The sequence below is a fragment of the Cebidichthys violaceus genome, unplaced genomic scaffold, assembly GCF_023349555.1.
Source record: "Cebidichthys violaceus isolate CVI_PGR_0920_01 unplaced genomic scaffold, fCebVio1.0.p SCAF_8, whole genome shotgun sequence".
Classification (NCBI taxonomy): Eukaryota; Metazoa; Chordata; class Actinopteri; order Perciformes; family Stichaeidae; genus Cebidichthys; species Cebidichthys violaceus.
In genome coordinates this window covers 15999355-16013138 of record NW_027176964.1, presented here as the reverse complement: position 1 = coordinate 16013138, position 13784 = coordinate 15999355, and the positions used below count along the sequence as shown (strand labels likewise).

At 40.5% G+C, this 13784-nt stretch overlaps 1 protein-coding gene and 1 non-coding gene across 3 annotated transcripts; one reads left to right on the top strand and one right to left on the bottom strand.

Annotated features, from left to right (window-relative positions):
• Window positions 1–3019: 3019 nt before the first annotated feature.
• trnap-ugg (transfer RNA proline (anticodon UGG)) lies at window positions 3020–3091 on the bottom strand. The gene has a single exon. It is a non-coding gene; the product is annotated as a tRNA-Pro (tRNA).
• Window positions 3092–4866: 1775 nt separating this feature from the next.
• On the top strand, window positions 4867–13755 carry septin2 (septin 2). 2 transcript variants are annotated; one of them, XM_068737638.1, is made up of 13 exons: window positions 4867–4949; window positions 5939–5980; window positions 6380–6494; window positions 8341–8427; window positions 8578–8701; window positions 8891–9025; window positions 9185–9302; window positions 9602–9703; window positions 9872–10017; window positions 10471–10554; window positions 11634–11694; window positions 12311–12407; window positions 12601–13755. In XM_068737638.1, exons 2-12 carry the CDS (start codon window positions 5957–5959, stop codon window positions 12395–12397), a joined length of 1083 nt encoding a protein of 360 aa, XP_068593739.1. In that variant the 5' UTR covers window positions 4867–4949; window positions 5939–5956; the 3' UTR covers window positions 12398–12407; window positions 12601–13755. The 2 variants fall into 2 exon arrangements, with proteins under 2 accessions (XP_068593739.1, XP_068593738.1); XM_068737637.1 differs by having other exon boundaries at window positions 10471–10593.
• The last annotated feature ends 29 nt before the right edge of the window (window positions 13756–13784 follow it).

Below are 13784 nucleotides of genomic sequence, written 5' to 3'. Positions count from 1 at the left end.
CAGGAGAATAATCATTCAGTTGCAATATTTTAGGCCCAGATGCCAGATATAACCTGGTTCCATCTTCTCAACTAACCGATTGTTAGTTGCAGGCCTGTATCATTGCAAACATTAGCTATTATAGAAGTAAGGCGGACTTGATAGGATGGAGGTCGAGGTCACTACACCTTCAGGTCTAAACCCTGTCTGATTCACCTCAGCATGATTCATAATAAAATGTTCTCATTATCAATACACGCTGTTATTTCATGAAAATCTGTCATTTGAATGGAGTGATTTAAAAAGAAGGAAAGTTAACCTACACAGAGGGAGCTGGTCAATGGGTTTCTATCTAATTATGTGGACAGTTCAGTGGCTTTCATACTTCAAATTTTTGTCATTTCAGCTTCAAGTAAATGCGCTGAAATCCCCAAACTACCCTGAAGTCTAACAAGAGTTTTTGACATTTCTGAGTAGTCCATTAGGAAACATTTCAGGGGGAAAATCCCCACGATTTCCAGTGCTCTTGGGGGGGGATTTCACTAAATCTTGTGCTTATTCTCATGATACTTAGGAAAAGTAAAGCGGTTTTAATAGCTTTCCCACTGACACATTGATGGTGGAATATGCTTAGGCTCTGTGGCAGATAGCTTCAAACCCGAGAGGTTGAGAGAGAGAGAGAGAGAGAGAGAGAGAGAGAGAGAGAGAGAGAGAGAGAGAGAGAGAGAGAGAGAGAGAGAGAGAGAGGGAGAGAGAGAGAGGGAGATCTGCCGCCTGCCAGAACACTTTTCATAAGGCCCCATCTAAACTAAATTAACACACTTCCTGCAACATCTGAGGATAAACCTGAGGGCCACATTACTGTGGCAGCCCCTATCAGCCAGCTTGTAATACAACCGAGTCAGCAGTCAATGAGATACATTTGCAACCAGGCATTTGTCAGCGACTCAGAGCCACAGAGGCAGGAGATTTAAAATGTCCTGCAGTAAATTAAGTCCTGCTTGAAAAGTGAAAGGTGCCGGCTAAGCAGGCGGCTGCTTACTTTAAAAGACTGGTTAAAGGGGGTGATGATGGTGTGGTGATGGAGGGAGGAGGAAACTGATCCAGTGGCAAAGAAGTTATTTTTTTTATGATTATAGCTCCAATGCATTTAAAAAAATTAAAAAAATGTAGAGACTGAAATAGTTACCTCTGAAGTCATGACATTAGGTTTGAACGTGATCGATGTACACGATCATATTACTGTGTTGTTTCTACATTTTACAACTAACAGCCTTCCCACTATTAAACCGTCTGACGCTAAAGTGACTCAGAGTCTGTGATGTTTCTTTGTTTCCGAGGAACTCGAAAGTCAAGCTCACAAGAGAATGAGTCACTTTTAAGTGTATTTGGATTAATTATCTTAAGATGCTACCTGAGGTTCATGACCCTGCCGATAGTAACGAAGCAGGTGATCACTGGGGAGAAGGGATTTGCTGTGATTCAGTGAGACATGGAGAAAGAAATCTGATGATAGTTCACATATCAAAAGGATGGCTTTAAGATTAGAGTAATTAAAGCGAGGAATACTTTTTTTTTTTGTGTGATGTTGTAAAACAGGACATAACAGCACTATCTCTGCCTTTTTTTTTATCAGATCTCTTTAAGTCCTTTAAGGTGCAGTAAGCCGAAAGTAAGTCAATTTAATTCATGTAATTTATGATTGAACCATTAGGAACAGTCCATTGCACAGGGATTTTTTTTATTATTTTTTAAATAACTGCAGTGGGTCATTTTTAAATGAACTGCATTAGCCCAAAAATGATCACGTAAATCTGACAAATATAAAAAAATTTAAAAAAATGAAATAAAAGCAGACTATTGTCACATTCACGTTTCTTGCAGATTTTATAATGGAAATAGCAGAAGACGTGAAAAGTTGTGCAAAAAATGCTGGTAAGGTCCTACCTTTTCTGCTTCCTCTCTCTGAGGAATCGTAGTACAGCATCTATTTAAACATCTGCAACTTTCATTCTCATTCATGACATTCATTGCAGTAGCAGGGTGGCACAGAAAGAGGCATTTCAAAATATAAAGAAACGTACACACTGAATGCTATGAAACCACACCGCAATTGACAGAGCGTGGCGCCACTAAGAGGCTTATGGGAATAATGGAAATAGTGTAGCTCCTGGGGCGATGATATGCTCGCTGTAACAGAGAGGAGATATCTCCTGGACTCGTGTTAAGCAGAGCAGTGTCTGTCCTGAGCCAGACTGGAGGGAGGGGTGCAAGAGATGCTGTCACAAAAGCAAGCTCAGATAAGCCCCTACTGGGTGAAGACAGAAAGGCATTAAGTGAGCATATCTTCAAGAAGTCTGATGCTCCTCCTGCGCCGCTGGAATGAGACCATGCACAGAATATAGTATAGGCTGATGATTTAGACCTGGAGATGTTGTAAGCAATGTTTTTCAGTTGTTGGTGATCTCATGATAAATCTCCCCTTCGCGGGTGATGTGGAGAGACAGGAACTGAAAGAGGCCTCAGACCCACGGAGCTCCTGTGCATGCGCTACTTTCCTTTATCCGCCTGGTATCTAAACTGCTAACATCTTGTATTTGGATAAACCATATATACTGTCTATGGGTATATACTTAACTGACACAATCTGTTACATGGGGCCACTGTACTAGAGCTAAAATCAGATTTGATGAGACTAAATGATTTGTTTCATGTAGATTAAAAGGAACCTTGAGGAGGAGAACATAACACAAAGGCTTTTAATTAATATATAATTGCATATTAATAAAGCAATGAACAGAAAGCCGAGTAGTGTTTAATTGCTGCGTTGCAAATTGTAGTGTTGCAAAAGTCCACTAGAGATCAGTATAATACTATAATAGTAGTTTGTCTATCTTCCTGTAGCATGTCCATTTGAGCAGTCACATCCGGGAGTCTACTTCTGCAATAATACAATAAGGACATACTGTACGTACGACAGGAGTGCAAGAAATCCTTTTACCTAGAGTAGAAATAAAGACTATGGTTCAAGTAAAAGCTTGGGCTCGTCCGGGATTTGAACCCGGGACCTCTCGCACCCAAAGCGAGAATCATACCCCTAGACCAACGAGCCACACATCTGTTACAGTAAAGTTCAGTTTATAAAGATTCTGTATCCAGGTATTTTTAATATCTGATAGTTCTCTACTGCTTTGAAGGTGTCACTAATACTATAGGAACTTGGCTAATGCTAGTTAACAGTTATGACTGACTAGCAAGCCAACCTAGCTCCTAACAAGTGAGCTTTAAGGTGACTGAAATAGCGTTAGCTAACGTTTAGCTGAAGGAAACACGCATGCTAATACCTGTCTTCTTCTTTATCCATGTAAGTTACAGCAGCTGTCAGATCAGTTATTTACTTTAATAACACAGCATGCAAACCATTTTATACTGGTTTAAGACTGTCCAACACTAGTTCATGACAGTTTAATACTGGTTTAGGACAGTTTAATACTGGTTTAAGACAGAGTAATACTGGTTTAGGAGTGTTTATTACTGGCTTAACACTATTTAGGCAAGTCACCAATGCATTATCTGGTCTATTTAGCCCTATACTGTTTTTTTTTTTTGATTTTTAAATATAACTTTTCCCAGTCAAGAGGGAGCTCTTCAACCAGCTACCACTAGTCATGGAAAATATTCTCTGATTAACATTACAGTTATAATCTACTGAAGAAATCTTTTTTTTTTATGTTTTTTATTATACTACAATATTTACCAGATATTGTGGGACAGCACCATATGAACATGCTAATGACATCATTACTCTATGTACTGTTGAACCAATAGACTCATTGTTACTGATGTTGGTGTAGCTATCATTATAGCAGGTGAAGGTGAAATATATTCTGTTTTTATTTCTGCAATGTTTATTGTATAACTGCATGCAAACTACCAGGAGGAGCCTGAGAACGAAGCAGCTAAATGGCATTCTGCCATCATTGCTTTTATTATATTAGTTTCCTTGTGTGATAACTCAAAATGTCTTTGTTGTCCTGCCAACTATGTACTGGAACTGTACTGAACGTTGTGATAAAGTTTGTTCATATATTCAATTTTACAAATGACTTTGACCACAGTTGGACATAAGTAGCCATTCAGTTAGCCATTGTCTCTGTGCAAGAACATCAGGAACGCCAATAGCTGGCTCAGCGAGTAAAACATTTTAAAATGGCATTTCACTCTAGTTAAGATAGTTTTACAGCATAAACAACAGATATACCTTCTTCCCAATCTGTAAGGTTTCATTATTATTGTTTGGTAAGGTTGACATTGGTAATAGCTGTTGAGTACAGTGCCTGTAGCCAGTTGCAAGTTGCTTTCTTTCTTTCAGGCTGAGAATAAACTAATTGGTCATTAGAATACCATAGTAATAAAATGGCAATAATATGTATTTGAGTATGATACAATCACATTTTGTATCAAACACATTTCCATTCCTCCCAGGATTACAATATTGTATCTTTAATGTATTTAATATGGTGCATTGTATGTTTTTTCACAGATAAAGAGGGTAAATGATCCAGCTGTGCTGTATCATAGACTGTGTTATTAATAATTCAAGGTACCCAAAACTATTTGATTTCTGGGGCCTGGAATTTCAACTTTTCCCTGATGTCGATAGATCTATTTATTTTGTAATGTCACCCAGACACAGCCGCAGTGTTTGATACAAATATAACTGTTTTTAAAAGCCGATAGTATAAAATACGTCCAATGTTAAAGCAGACTGACCTTCAGTGTTAACGTTAACTCTCCATGTGTGTGTTAGCCCTGCTGCTCTCGCAGTGCATTGTGGTCCGTGTGCTAAAGGAAGCTGCTGCTGCACCGGAATCTGAAGAATTTGAGGTGTCCGCCAAGTCTACTGTTCATCGTTGGCTAGTCTCTCTGTGTCTCCATCTGTGCTAGAATTTCTGCGGACAGACCGTAAGGTAACACGACAGTTATTTTTCCGTTATTTTTTCCCCCTCCAGTTCATCCTCCAAGTTGTGTATTAATGGCGGCATAGCAGTTAAACGGACGACGCTAACATTAGCTGTTTAAGTTAACATCCTGCAGAAGCTACTCTGCTAACGTTAGTTAGTAGTGAACGCTATGCTAACTTCTTGTATTATACCGAACAGCTAGCGAGCGCTGTTAGCTTGGCAAATAGCTTTCATTTGGGCTCGTTTACAAAGAACAAGAACAACCGTTAAACTATGGTGTTTCAATGGAAGCAGCTCTCTTCACACCCATTGACTTTTTTTTTTTTTTTTTTTACCGTTATGATGGCCGTTGCTTATTAACGGCTACCAGTTAATTCCCATTAAAGTAACGGAGACGTTAGCTAACGTTGTATGTGAGGAAACTAGTTCGTAATGTGAAGTTCGTCTTAGTTAGCGTTAGTGCTACATGTTTATATGCTAAATCTACATTGGCAAAGGTTCTTAAATTAGCTTAAACTAGCTTGGACACATATATTTGTCTAATCAGTCGGTAAAAATATAAAATATTATGATGAGTCCTTTTATATAGATATATCAAGATAGAGTCGTTTTCATCCGAGCAGTGGGTGTGTTTCTGACCGTTTCAGATCATTTTGAGTGTTTTAATATAACACACCGACCAGCAGACAGGTAGTAAACATATGACACCAGTTGGGATTAATAGCATAATCTTTTTAAATTGTTTTAATGCCTAATCTTCGAGTTACAGCGTTATAGTTGGGTGCAGCTATTGTAGCAGGAAAAGCATTTTTTTTTTTTTGTGTGTGTGTGGTGAGAAACAGCACTCTCACAAACCAGACTTCCTGTCTGTCACACAGTCAGGCCTCTTACTATGTTCCTATACGAAGTGCCTCCATTTCAGAAAAGATCCACAGAGGCCAGAATTGACACAAAATGTTTCTCAGTTTGTGATACAAGTCTGTCTTTTCTCTGAGGTTCAACAAGTAGCAGAAATGTCTCAGGCCGACAAAATGAAGGTGAGTCTCTGAGCAGAAACCAGATATTCCGTCTGAATAGATACAGCATGCAACTTCACCGGATTCCTTACACTTTGTAGCATTTTCATAGGGATGGTTAAAAGCTGTCCAATTGGCCTACTTCTCATCGGTATGAGCTGTGTAGGAAAGGGCTTTAATTAAACACTGGAGTGATGAGGTCTTTTGCAAACAGACTGCAGAGGAGTCTCTGTAGCCCTCCTAAATATCCTGGCTGTTGGTGAAAACCATGTTTAACTTAAACCTGATCTAGATTTGTGACAAAAATAGTTTTAACTGAAGTAGTGAGTATGTGCAAAGCTACGTTCTTTTATCTTACGTTTTAATGTCACCATTACCAAACACTATTTAAAATGTACTTTTTGCATTTTTTTTCTACAGCAGGGCCAGTTCACCAACCCTGAGACTCCGGGGTATGTTGGATTTGCCAACCTGCCTAATCAGGTTCATCGCAAATCAGTGAAAAAAGGATTTGAGTTTACATTGATGGTGGTAGGTGAGTGTTTCATCTCTGTTTATCAAGCCTTTTCTGGTTTTGTCCTTTTTCTTATTCTTATCATCATGAAATGCTGGTTTTATTTCATTTGGAAAATGATGGTGTATGTCAATGACAACAAGGTTAATGCTGGACCGCTATAGTGAACATGGCCATTTGAGGAATGTTTTTAGCTGTTTTTTTTGGCTCATGTGAGTTTGTTTTTGTGATTACATATATGATGGGAATTTGGCCATTAGCCTGCACTATTCACAGTTGTTGCTGTCATACGCTGTCTTTTTGTAATGGCCCGTCTACATAACAGTTTCACGACTCTTTAATCTCCGTCTTTGGCCAATACGTGTGCATGAATGCTTTTGGTCTGTAGAAAATGGCAGATGTCTCATCGGTGTAGTTGCTCAGCTGGCGTCAGCATCAGCGTGAACTCTTGATGTGAACAGTGGGACTGTGTGAACCTCCCTGCTTGTTGGTAATGGGGGAGGGTAGAAGCTCCTGTGTAGCGCTGCTCATCCTTTTGCTTTAAAATAAACCAGAGAGGAATGGGCCTCGAGGGACCGATTCACACAGTGGACGAGGCCTGCTAGTCCCTCCACTGCAAGAATCCTCTTTGAGTAGTTATTTAACCTTTTGTGTGACTCGGGCTCTTAAACAAATCAGTGTTTTACAGTACTTTTTAGATAGCTGCAGTTCTAATCCACAGATAGAAACAATATTTATTCATGAAAATTCCTTATTTCTCTTCTGTATGCGTCACGTTTTATGCTTACCCTTTAAAAAGCAGGGACTTTTCCCACTAAAACCCCTCTTCCACATGAAGCTGTAGTGTAAATAATGTACATGTTGATTTGGATTTTTTACACACAAGACATTCTGGCAAATTGGCAGTTGAGGTTTTCTAGCAAAGGCTTCCGTAAATCTTTTGTCATGGCTCTGGTGGGAACCACAGTAGCAGCATTCCTGAGTAAACTACTCAAGCTTAAGGTTGTTTATGCCTCAGCATCTGTAACGCTGCGACCGTCAGACGTAAGGAACATTGTTTATTATTAAGTCTGTCCTCGACCAAGAAAGAAGCCCCGGTCCTTACATTTCTTACATATATAGTTTCTTAAATTTGATTCACTGCTGTTGCTTAAGCTGAACTGCTGCTGTAGTTTTAGGGATTTCCCCAGACAGAAATTAGCGTATTGCTAGACTAAAGCAACGCTCGGTGGGTCTGCAAAAATCCATGTAAAGATATTTTTAGTCTGATGCAAGGCTCTGTCGTCGGCTTTTATTTAAAACGTCATCACACAGACTGAATGTTTAATCGTCTGTCCAACTGTGGTGTGTTTACGGTAGTCCACCTATTGTTGGAATTTGGTGCCAGTTTCAGAGGCAACCAATAAAGAGTTTGTTTGATAATGCTGTAGAGGTAATTCATAATCAGTCAAAATGTATCATCATCTCATTTAAAATCAGTTTCACAGTCTTCAGTTTACAGATTCTCGGTTAAAGGTGGATTTGAGCTAAAAGACGACGGCGGTTTAGTCGTTGCCGCTGATGTGTGTGAAAGTGAAACTATCCAGTGGACTTCTTGACTTGTAACCCCTGAATGCTGCTGACTGATAATGAATGTGAACACTTAGACTTTGCGTCACAGGCAGATGTCTTGTTTCCTGCAGCACAGTGAGGATCTCCTTTTGTTCTACTCACTGAACTCTGTACTAGAAGAGGTTTGCACCAACAAGAACTGTGCTTTAGTCCTTTTTTTTTTTTTTAAGCAATTGCGTGATATTTATTCACTTTGCTCGTCATGCTAGTGTTGACTGCATGATGATGATGTTTCATTTCCCTCTGTTGTCAAAAGGTGAATCTGGACTTGGAAAATCCACCCTGATCAACAGCCTGTTCCTCACTGACCTGTACCCCGAGAGAGTGATCCCTGGAGCAGCAGGTACAACAACACACATGCACTTAATAAGGATCCTTGTGTTGAACCACGTTGTGAGATCTCTACGTTTAAAGTATAACTGTTGACTGACGTTGTCATTGCTTGTTGTTAACAGTTCTTGCACTTTTTTTTTTTTTTTAAATCTTCTAACAGAAAAGATAGAAAGGACTGTTCAGATCGAGGCGTCGACGGTAGAAATCGAGGAGCGAGGAGTGAAGCTCCGTCTTACTGTGGTGGACACACCCGGATATGGAGACGCCATCAACAGCCAAGACTGGTATGAAATATCTTTAGAGGAGATGAGGTGTTTTTAAGTTTAAACTACCCAGTGTCAGTCCTTTTGATCTTGAACAATGATGAGACCCTAACCGTGGACAGTTCAAAATACATGTTTTTTTAGTTTTGTTTTTTTTCTCTCGTACAATACTGCGATATGTAGTGTGTGACGTATATTTCTCTGCTTCAGTTTCAGCACCATTATCAGCTACATCGATGACCAGTTTGAGCGCTACCTCCATGACGAGAGCGGTCTAAATCGTAGACACATTGTTGACAATAGAGTTCACTGCTGCTTCTATTTTATTTCCCCGCTTGGCCATGGGTGAGTCCTGCAGAACACACTCGCATTCTTCCAGAGGAATTTCTTCTTCTTTTTTTTTTTTTATGCCCTCTTCACTCGTTGCTTTTAATAAATATTCGCTTGATAAATGATGGTCTGTCTCTCTTTGACCCTGGTTCTGTCCGTTTCCTGTCCTACCAGGCTGAAACCTTTGGATGTTCAGTTCATGAAGGCCATTCACAATAAGGTCAATGTGGTTCCTGTCATCGCCAAGGCAGACACGCTCACCCTCAGAGAGAGGGAGAGGCTCAAGCGCAGGGTGAGGACAACAGAGTCACGCATTGTTTCAGGATCTTTTCCCGTTCCTGAAACAATCAGTAGCTATCGTGTGCTCATGGTCACTGCTTTACCCTCCCCAGCGCATTGAAATACAGCCTGTACCTGAAGTACTAAACAGGGCTTTAGTAGATAAACCACAGTGAGACAGGAAGTGCATGTTGTCTTTCTTTAATACTCAAAGTCCTGATTTAAGTGGAAATAACAGGTTGTCATTAACGGTATGTAACGGATACTATAAGGTGATGATAACATGTGTTTTGTTCCTGTTTTGTTCGTAAGATTCTGGATGAGATCGATGAACATGGCATCAAGATTTACCACCTTCCTGATGCTGAGTCAGATGAGGATGAGGACTTCAAAGAGCAGACCAGGATCCTCAAGGTAAACAGTCCACTCCCTGACAAACGTCTCATCCCTGAATCAATATGAGTTGGTGTTGGGGTTTTTTTTAACACAGAAATGAGAGTTTGTCATGGATAAAAAGCAGTTCGCTTTATATCCTCTACTAGAACCATGACCTCTGGTGTATAAACTCCTCCTCTTTTCCAGGCTAGCATCCCATTTGCAGTGGTGGGATCCAACCAGCAGATTGAGGCCAAAGGGAAGAAGGTGAGGGGCCGCCTGTACCCTTGGGGAGTGGTGGAGGTGGAGAATCCTGAACACAACGATTTCCTCAAGCTGCGGATCATGCTGATGTGAGTGGTAGAGGAGGCTAAATCCCGTTGCTCTCCTTTTTATTCTTTAAATTAAAGGTGATATCGAGAGTTACTAACCTGCCAAACTGTGTATATTATAATAATATTAATAATAATCTGTTTTCCCTCAAACGCTGTGAAAAGAAACTGTATCTAGCTTTGGTGAAGTTGTTAGTTTGGCAGAGCGCTTTAAAACGCAATGAGAGAACTTTTACCTTTTCTTAAGGTGTAGCTTGGTAGAAAACGTAGCCGCGACAGGAAAGGAGGAAAACAAGATGGATATTAACAACACTAGCAGTGTAATGTGGGGCAGATAAGTTTGGCTAAAATAAAGACACTTCTTATGTTATGGTGCAGACGGCCTCAACCCGCTAGCGGTACGGTGCAGTCAACATCTGTAGTTCTCCAAATGCCTGAGCAACACTTGTTTACTTGTCGGTGACTTATCCGCAGCACCCACATGCAGGATCTACAGGAAGTGACCCAGGACCTTCACTACGAGAACTTCCGCTCGGACCGCCTCAAGCGGGGTGGCAGGTTGTCCTCCCATGGTTACATTCTGCCTCTGTCTCCTGCGTACGTACTTGTCTGTCAGCTTGCTTCTCTACACCTCCCCCACCTCCAAAAAAAACAAAAAACAAAATGCCCATAGTCAAACACATGCGCACCATGGACAACCACAGACGTTTACAGTGGTGAAACAGAGCCAACGCATCCAGAGCTGAGTAGAAGGAAGCCGAGTTATTAGATGAAATACTGTATAATGGGGTCATGTACTTCCAGTTATTCTTCCGTGTTCCATTCATACAGCATAATGTTGAACTAGTGTCATTCTGTAGAAGCCCACAGTAGCTCTTAACTCATCGTCATTGTGCATGTTCACTGCACGTAGTGAGGCAGAAGTGGATTTAATGCTGCGGTCATAGCGGCTTGTGGTTTTACACGGCTAGTCGGGAGCTAAATGGCATGTGCGTCTCGAGGTCATAAACGGGATTACTGTGTCATGTAACGTAGTGTGGACGTACCATCATTTAACACTCGCTGTAGACCAAACGGATTCTTTTAGACTTTCTTCAAAAAGCCCACCCAGGATAAGGCAGTGGTTTTACTGTCGTCACATTGCCTCGCCATCTGTCCAGTGATGGAGGCGGTGGACCGCTGAGGTACTGTTTATTTTCCGTTTTTTGGGGGGGGAGGTAACGCTGTTCCCCTGACTCTCGCACTTCTCTCTGGAGTCTTCCTGCTTTCATCTCTTTGTAGTGATTTGTTGTAGCCGCCCACTTTTCTCTCTTCTGCAAAGACAGACTAACCCACTGACCCCCTTCTTAACCTTTTCTCTGTGGCTTTTGTCATGTTTGCCTAATGCTACAACTTAAAAAAAACAAAAAAAACCAAAACGGTTCAACGTGCACTTTCAGGCATGCAGACGTACACAAACATCACGATGCTTTAGAAATCATCACACAAATTGATTTCTTTTTTTTTACACTTATAACCTCTGACTGTGCATTGAACTTATTGACGCTTTAGTTAATCGACGTTCGTCCTGCAGCAGTGTTAGAGGTTGATTCTGTAGCGCCGTAACATCAGGAGTAACTGAAGCTGTGTTGATGCAGAAAGGGACCGGAGCCGGAGGAAATGGACAAGGATATGATCCTGCAGGAGAAGGAGGCTGAGGTGAGTCATTTCAGATGCTGCACCACTTTGGGCTCATTATAAAGAAAGGCACGTTTCATGGAGCGTCCTTCTCGATTGTTCCGTGTTTCCTAGAGGACTTGTTTCACATTTTTGGGAAAATACACTTATTTGCTTTCTTGCAGTGAGCTTAGCGGGAACTATTTCAGTGAGCTTTGGATCTGTAGCTTTATATTTAGCATACAGACACGAGAACTTTTAGCAAGCTAGTGAATAACTACATACCAAAATTGTTGAACTATCCCGTTAAAGATTATTCACTGTCCTACAAGTCACAATTTAAAAACTAGGAACAATCAAACGTAAGACTTGTTTCTGTTTTCATTGTTTTAATCTTATAATATTATTATTATTATTATTATTATTATTATTATTATTATTATATTATAATACCCATGTTGAACTGGTGAATGATTCAGGTTCACAATTGGTTTCAAAGTGGGACCTGTTGTTTCTCCTCAATTATTTATAACTGACAGACGGGTATTAAGATGCCTCTTAATCTCAGCAGTCTAAGTGAATGCGCTTTGGTTTAAGTGCAGTTGTTGTTGTTGTTGTTGTTTCCCTGTCTTACACGTCGATGTTCTGCGTCACACAGTTGAGACGAATGCAGGACATGATTACCAAGATGCAGGCCCAGATGCAGAAGCAGGGAGACGGAGAGGGAGACGGCCCCCATGCGTGAGAAGTCTGCGGTAAGAGACTCGTGGAAACGCTCACCTCTCCAAGCTAGCACCTGCTACACTTAACCTCCCGAACAACAGGACTCCTCATTTCCTGCATTTGCATCTTAATAAATGCCTAAACGTGGTCTCTGTGGATGCTGGTCTTTCGTGAGGCCAGGCTTGATTTTGGTTAACTTTTTTTGTTTTTCTCTTCTGCTTGTAGGTGTTTGAGCTGCCGCTCGAGTTCGACTAGAGAGATGGAGGATAGCTGAGAACGTGTAATCAAGTTATTGACTTGCACTGCTTGCCACTATTTTTATTCAAATCCTTCATGGGATCTGAAGTCCTTTTTTTTTTTTTATATATATATACATACAGTTAAGTATATTCAAACAGTATTACATCTATATATTTTCACACGGTTCTTTTTCCTCTTTTTTTCATTTTATTAAACTTTTGCCAGTTACTCAAATGAAGTCACGAGACCCATCTTTTAAAATGGTAGCATATATCTTTGATACTTTTTTTTTTTTTCCTTTCTATTTAGACAACCAAAGTCCTGCTGCTTGTAGTTCTAGAACATCTCTAATCATGGGCTGACTCTGCTCTGTGAAGCAGCTTCACTGGGAGAGTCGGCTATGCTGAAAAACTAGTAGCAGAAGTAGCTTTTTCCACCGTTGCCATGTCATTATCTTGATATTCTTTTAAGTGAAGAGAAAACATGAGTTCATATTCCCTCTGGTCAATAAATGACCACACAAAGCCTCCCAATGAATAGGGTCCATCTGCTGAGTGTTCATCCTATTACCCACCTCATCTGCATGCAACTCTCAACCCCGTCTGGTCACACTTTCAGGTGAATTCTCCCTCTAGTGATAAAGACGTATCCATTAGCGCAGTTCTCAGATCGGTATCTTGAAGTAAAATGGCATTCAAGTGTTGTTAAGCTCCTTTTTAATTTTGATATGAATGAAATAAACTGTGACCCTTGACCTCTTACAGTAGCCCTGACAAATGAAGGATGTGCTACTGAGGTGCGATGCCTCCGTTTCGGTGCTTTCAATTAGAAGCGATTACTCCCGTTTCCTCCGCACCGTAAACTGTTTCGTGTCTGTTTCCTTCTCTGATGCAGTGAGATTTATGAGGTATAAACGTGTACCTGTCCCAACTGCCGAGTACTTTGTGCTTTCCATAGAGCACAGAGGTATTAAAGGGACCTAATGAGGTCATTGTAGCCAACGTTTCCCTCACCAGCCAAGATGTGAGTTCTTGACATTCCTCTTTGTGCTGTTTTTATCCAATATTAAAGCACCAAATATTTGTTCTTGATGCATATATTGTAATAAGTTTTATTAAACTTTATTAATCTCCTCTGTGATTTGAGCCTTTTAAATTCTTTACCCTTCA

Bases quoted from the DNA above. Each gene is read 5' to 3' on its own strand.
- septin2 (XM_068737637.1), top strand. From the start codon at position 5,957: ATGTCTCAGGCCGACAAAATGAAG. The intron at 9,026-9,184 runs GTGAGTCCTGCA...CTGTCCTACCAG, and splicing joins ATTTCCCCGCTTGGCCATGG to GCTGAAACCTTTGGATGTTC. The intron at 10,018-10,470 runs GTGAGTGGTAGA...ACTTATCCGCAG, and splicing joins AAGCTGCGGATCATGCTGAT to CACCCACATGCAGGATCTAC.